Below are 6774 nucleotides of genomic sequence, written 5' to 3'. Positions count from 1 at the left end.
GCAAGGCACCGCACCGCACCGCACCGCGCCGGGCAGCGCAGGGCCCCGCGGCGGGACCGGGGCCAGGCGGGCCGGGGCAGTACCTGCCATCTGCAGCGGTCTGGCGGGGTGCAGGGGGCTGAGGGGGTCCCCCGCGCCCAGGCTGGCCCTCTCCACCACGTCGTGGTCCGCCCGGCAGAAGAGGCCGTCCTCCCGCAGCGCGAATTCATCGCCGGGGATGAGCTGGCGGCTGCAGGCCACGCAGCGGAAGCACTCGATGTGGTACACCTTGGAGCGGGCGCGCATCACGAAGTCATTCTTGCTGAAGCCGATGCTGCACTTGGCGCACTTGATGCCATATAACCTGAGCAGGGCCCGGCCCAGAGAGCAGAAGAAGGGAGGGAAGGAGGGAGAGCACGGGAGGGGGAAGGGGAGGGCGAGGGAGGGGGCGGGAGGGGGGGGAGAAAGAAAGAAAGGAGAAAAACGAAAGAGAGAGGTTTTCACTCCCACTCATGGGCAGCCCCGTGGCCCCACTTAGACGCGCCACACGCAGCTCACTAGTTAAACAAGCCTTTAAAATACAGAAGCCAGGAGGGGAAGGGAATAAAACGAATGCAGTTACTGCCAGTGCCCAGATCCCCCTGCCGTGAAGGGCAGCGGGGATCCGGACACCCCGGGGAGCAGAGACGGGGAAGGAAGGGAGCGGCGGGAGTGGAAGGAGAAAGAGAGGAGGAGAAACACAAAACCCAAAAGTCCCCTTTTCCTCTCACCCCAGAGCCCGGGTTGCCCAAGGCGAGGGGACATCCCTGCCCTCTCTCTGCCTTCGGCACGGCGGACGGTCCCGACCCAGCCTAGCCCAGAACTGAACCAAACCGCCCGGGTACAATGGGGAAAGGCAAGAGCTGACAGACCATGACATTGGTTTCGCTCACACAGATATGCTAGCCTCGCGAAATGCTGTTGTTTGTGTGCGGAGCCCGCTCAGGACTTGTGCCGCTGCAGGCACGCTCGCGGTCCCGGCCGCTCTCTCCCCAGGGCGCAGCAGAGGTGGCTCTGCTAGGGACCACGACTCTTCCCATCACCCTTTTTCCACTACGTTTTTTTCTATATGCAAATAAAGGCGCGCACACACACACATACACACGTATACATATATGCACACTCACATTTATATTAGTGTAACTCGCCTTCCCCCGCCCCCTTGCTAAAATGCATTTTCAGCGCTTTGGCTTTACAAGCCTTCTCATAATTCAACCTTCCAACTCCTTCTCCCTTCCTGCTGCACGCTCCCACCTTGAACCGAGAGCTCAAGCCTTCCGGCACGAATGAAAGGGAAACTTCTCCCTGAAAACTCTACATAGCAAATAAGGGGTTTCTGGGGTTACACGCTGGAGTGTGTGTTGGGATGGGGGGGGGGACAGTTCACCCATCAGTAGAGCAACACCAGAAAATGTTCCAGTTCGCTTTCCTAGAGCTGCACAGCCTCGGCTTCCACCGAATATTCCTCAGCCAACTTCCTTGGTATTAAGTGAAATTAACATCATTCCACAAGTAAACGTATATACACACATACAAACACACACACACACGCAGGCAGCCCACACAACCCCCAAAAGCTGCTCTTAAAATTGAACTAATATTCATATACACCGCTCTCCACTTTATTAGTGAAGATACAGTGTGAGATATATACTTGTGGGTACAGATGTTTATTTAGGCGCATATTTAGAGCTTTTGTCTATAGAGCAGCACTCAGCGTATGTTCAGACATACCAACTTCCAAATTATAACGTTCTGTGGAAAAAAAAAAAAAAAAGACGGCTAAACCGCAAAAGAATAGAGTCATCGCCAAGCCTATGAATTAATAGGTACAAAAATTGGGAGTGGGAATTACCCACGTCTGACAATTATATATTAGGTCAGAGTCTCATTCAAAGTGGACTTGCACATAGTATATCTCTTGCTTTAAATATTGTAGCAAACAAGACTTATTGTGCAGAAACTTTAGAAGTTGTGAGTTTTTTGTTTGAATAACGTGTGCTTAATTCTTGCAAGAGGTAGTTTCTGTCCCAAACTGTTCCTTTCTTTCGAAATTAGTGAAAGGACGACATTTAAGTACCACTCCAAAGTGCACTTAAAAAGTAATGCAAAAAGAGAGTGGGTTGTTTTTCATCATAATAAAGCTTTGGGAATAATCTCACAATATAGCTTAATGGAAAGATCTGCTTGTGAATTGTGCAATGGAGAAGGACAGATTTTCTTTATTTCTAGCCAGAATTACAATGAAATTAGAAAGGTGCTTTAGGTGGGAAATATTTGCTCCTGAAACTTTCTGTAAACAAAGTAGTGGCCATACCTCAATGCAAAGTTCTGGTTTGGCAAACCCAGTAGACGATACTAAAACCGATCACCATGACCCGGGAGTACAAATAATAAACACACTCGAAATTCCTGCTTTGGTTTCTCTATAGTGTCAGGATTGGCAACTCTCACATTTTATCAGTTACCAGATTTTAATGTGAGGAAGGAAGCGGTTCCATTATCTAAATATACCCAATTGTTCGGGAACAGATGATGGGCAATTTGATCTGCTCTGTCTAATTCATCAGTACAGATAAGATAAGAAAGAAAAGGCAGTCAGATATCACCAAAGGGGTTAATATTTAAAAAGATTAAATGTCAGTTATTTTAGAGAAGAAACATTTCGGACCAGGTTTTAACCTTCCCGTAAATGGATCCTTCCTTTTAAAAGGAACTTCGGCTTTGTTTTTGTTTTGTTGTTGTTTTTTTTATTGGCCTAGTTTATATAGGTATGCTTGCCCATGTATTTATTTTTACACCATACATGCTTGAAGTGCCTTTCCTATGAATGCCATTGTGCCTTTGTAAAACACATAGATGCATTTCTCAGGTTGTGTTTAAAAGCGTTCCGTGGTGCTCATAATATCTACACTAGTGAAAACATTTTGTTTCATACGATTCCCCACTTTGTTACCGCATACACTGCCAAAATCCTCAGAGAGTCCCAGACAGTCACTAGCTGTTTCTGAATGCGTTTTTATTTATACAGAGAATCGCATTTCAATTTATGCAATTAAAAACTTGACTCCTCGAACTCCCCCCCCATCTGTTTACCTGTGGGGCATTCACTTCAAAATATAACAATTGCCCTTTCACCCTCTTCCTCAGTATTTTTCCTCTTCCTACCTCTCTGATTTATAAAGTTAAAAAAAATCTCACCGAATAATTAAACAACATAAATGGCGTACCTGATATAATCTCTTTTACAGTAGGTTTTGCCATCCCTAACAAAGCACGTACAGGTCTCGTCCAAATACTGATTACACTCTGCACACTTCAAACACGCCGCATGCCATTCCAAATCCGGAGAAACCCTCAGAATATACTGATCGTGAATTTGATTGCCGCAACCAACACATAGGGAAATCAGACGTTTTTCTGAAATGAAAATAAATACATGATTGACTAACCGTTTACTCTCCTACAGAGATAAACACACTTTTAGTGTCGTTCCCTTATAGGGCGTACTCTGGGAGTTTTTAAAAAAAAAAAAGAGAGAGAGAGAGAGAGAGAATATTACACTTTTGGATGGTAATTGAAGTGTGCCATCGAAACCTCGCCTCGTTTAGAAAGGAGGCGGAACATATGTTAAAATGTAGATGTGAACAGTCTTCGAGGTGAAGGTCCTCCTTTCGCAAGCCTTGCACGGAATCAAAACTCCAAACTCCCTCGTTGTTTTATTTTTTTATTTTATTGTTTCTTGGGTTGGACTCCTTTCCCTACGAGGAGAGTATCTATACGTTTGATTTCGTTTTCAAGAGGCTCTGATTGAAAACGGTGAACGCGTGGCTGGGTGCGCTTCCCATTCAGCCCTTTGCCATACAAGACGGACTCGAGCCTGCCAGCAAGAACAAGCATCATTACGGTTGTCACTTGCTCTCTTTTGCAAGCCTAATGCTAATTCCCCTAGACGGACTAGGTGCTAGATAGTCAGACAGCCTCACTGCAGTCAAGCACGAAGGGAATTTAAGGCTCCGTGGCTGGAGATCCCATTAAGATCCTGCCGGCTCCCCAAACTTTAAAATGGAGCAGGAGCCCAGGCTATTAACATACGAGGCTACGAGGTTAAAACACAGCAAGCATGCAGGCATGGCAACAAAGGCACCTTCTCTACCATTCAAATGAAGTTCGGCTCTTTAGCAGTTCGCCTGCCTGAGACGATTACAATAGACAGCACATTTATTCCAACAACGGTAAAAATTCCGCCTTACTTTTTGGTGGGTCTCCCATGTCTCCCATATCTGTAAGAGGGTGTAATGTCCACAGTGAAATGGTGTAGGGTTTCGTTTTAAGACCCCAAAGTAGATTTGAGAGCTGTCGCTAAGAAAAAAAAAAGGTAGCAATAATAATAACAACAAAAGAAAAAAAAATAGACTTGAAATGAAAAAAAAAGAAAAAGAAAAAAGGAGGGGGAGAAAAAGCGCCGCCGCCGCCGCCACCACGACGGAGGCGGGAGACGCTGTCAGGGCGGCGGCAGCAGCGGGGCTCGGCTCGGCGCGGCTCGGCTCGGCGGTGGCGGGGCTCGGCGCGGCGCGGCGGCGGTGCCGGACTCGGCGCTGCTCGCCCGGGCACTCGCCTCGCCCTTATCTCTTACTCAAACTTCTCTGCTCCAACTCAGCCCGCTCGCCATTGGCCTGACGTCAGGCGCGGGGACGTCACGCCCGCGCGGCGCCCATTGGCTGCGGGCGGCGCGGCGCAGCTGTTCTCATTATCATATTTCAGCGTCTCGCGCCCCGGCGGCCCCGGCCCGGGCTCGCGGAGGCAACTTTTTTTTTTCGCTCCTCATTTGTATTTCCCTTTATACTTTCTTCTTGTCGCTCTTCCTTCATTTCTCCTGCTTATCTCCCGTCACACCTTTCATTTTTTCCCTCCCTCGGCCCCATTTGCGCTCCTCCACCCCTTCCCCCTCTCTGGGTCTGCCATGCCATATTTACAATTTCCATGTTTTGGGGAGCGGAAGGGGGGGCTAATCCAGCTATTTCCTTTCCTAGCATTTATCTTTCCTAGGCGGGAGGAATTGCTCCGGTTTGATTAGGCGAAGCTACCCGGAGCAGGCAGGACAAACTGGCTGTGTATAGCTCCGGCTACAAGATGTGATTGTTTATGTTTTCCTGCAGTCTCCTTCTATCTTAAAACTGAGGATAAAAGCTTCATGTATTTCTGTTAAACACGAGACCGAAGAAGGTACAAACATTTACCTTAAATTGTCTCTCAGCAGTCCCTCCATTCTATTAATGTATTTTCCAACGCCTTTTAGATCCTTTTCTTTTTTTTTCTCTCTTTCTTTTCTTCTTTTTTCTTTTCTTTCTTTTTTTAATTTTAAGTAGAAATGTGTCCTACGTTTAGACATTTTCGTAGACTGACCAGTAATGGAGATTGGTGCACAGAAAAGTGAAGAACTTCTGGCTCTCCCCGAGGAGAATCCTTGATTTCCTATGAAGGAAGGAGAGAGGAGCCGCGAAGTCCGCAGCTTCCGCGGCTCCGTGCGCTGCTCCCGGAGGCGCGCGGAGAGCCCAGCGCCGAGCACCGCGGCCCGGGCGCGAGGCGGTGCGCAGCCCGCACCCCGCTGCGCGCCCCGCTGCGCACCGGCGCGCGCCCCCCGCAGCCCGCCGCGCCGCGCACCGGCCTCTGCGGGGCTGCTGGCTCCAGCAGCCGGTTATCTGAAAGCTGCCCAAACCGGCCAAAATCAACTTTTCCGTGGGCATGGATTCCTTTGTGTATCGCCCCGCCAACACCACCACGAAGGGCAGTCTGCGATTAGGCTACACGGTGAATTTCTCTTAACCTGTGTGCGAGGACGTACCCGCTCCTGACCGAGTCCACCACAAACCCTTCCGACGCCTCCTCCCCATCTTAAATGTCCCTTTCGAGTTTGTTTAGATCCTATTTTTGTGTTCAGTTACCGCCATCATCAACGTATACATAGGTGCCCTCCAATTAGTACTCACGAAGAAAAAATATTTTTTCAAAGACCTATTTTTTTAAAAGCAATCGACGAGCCTAGAGTTTTGCTGAAAGAAAGTCAAAGTCGTATTTACGCCCACAGCGAAATCTTGTTGCAATGAAACAGCCAAGAAAGTTCTGAAACTCGTATTTGTTAATGAGACAGCTACCAAACAGGAGGTCTCTTTAGAGTCCTAACTTAGTTTGCACGATGTTTTCCTTTGCAATGCTCAGAAAGCAAATCACCCTCCGTTTATTTCAAATAAGAAGTGGCACCCAGCATTGCCACTTGTAGAGATAACTAAGCTGTCTTGAAATGATCTCAAGATAGTGTCAGGAGGTAAAGATACGGTTGTAAACACATACGGTTGCTTTACATTTGCTACGTTTAAATAAACAGTGGCAAATGCAACTTTATTAGTTGTTCACTTGTACTTCGGGGAGACCAACAATGTGTATATAGTGGTGTACATAAGATGTTTTTCTACACACACACACACACACACACACACACACATATATATGTAGCTTATTTTGCTGTGTTTTAGCTGAACAAACCAAGAAGTAATTATCAAGAATTACAGCTGATGCTGGCAATTCCAGACAGCCTGACACGTGGTTGGGGCAAACCTTTAGTAATGGGCAATTTCACTTTAATCGACTCGAGCTCTGCCGTCTCCTCTGCTCAGCGAGCACGGGCAGGGTGAGCACTGCCGAGCCTCAGCAGTCCCGCACCGGCGGCCGYCCCCCGGGCTGGCCCAGCCACCTCCC

The 6774-nt window shown here is 48.1% G+C and overlaps 1 protein-coding gene across 4 annotated transcripts in view; it reads right to left on the bottom strand.

Moving 5' to 3' along the window:
* ISL1 (ISL LIM homeobox 1) overlaps positions 1-4555 on the bottom strand; it is an 11770-nt gene extending 7215 nt beyond the window's left edge. For all 4 annotated transcript variants that reach the window (XM_085326413.1, XM_085326414.1, XM_085326417.1 and 1 more), the window contains exons 1-3: positions 4272-4555; positions 3249-3438; positions 84-343 (exon numbers count right to left, since the gene is read on the bottom strand). In XM_085326413.1, the coding sequence (XP_085182539.1) occupies positions 84-343; positions 3249-3438; positions 4272-4299 (478 nt within the window). In that variant the 5' untranslated portion in view covers positions 4300-4555. The remainder of the gene's footprint in view (positions 1-83; positions 344-3248; positions 3439-4271) is intronic.
* Positions 4556-6774: the final 2219 nt, after the last annotated feature.

Source organism: Rhea americana, unplaced genomic scaffold (assembly GCF_003343005.1).
Source record: "Rhea americana isolate MKP2758 unplaced genomic scaffold, rheAme1 scaffold_13, whole genome shotgun sequence".
Lineage (NCBI taxonomy): Eukaryota > Metazoa > Chordata > Aves > Rheiformes > Rheidae > Rhea > Rhea americana.
This window is presented reverse-complemented; position numbering and strand designations above follow the sequence as displayed.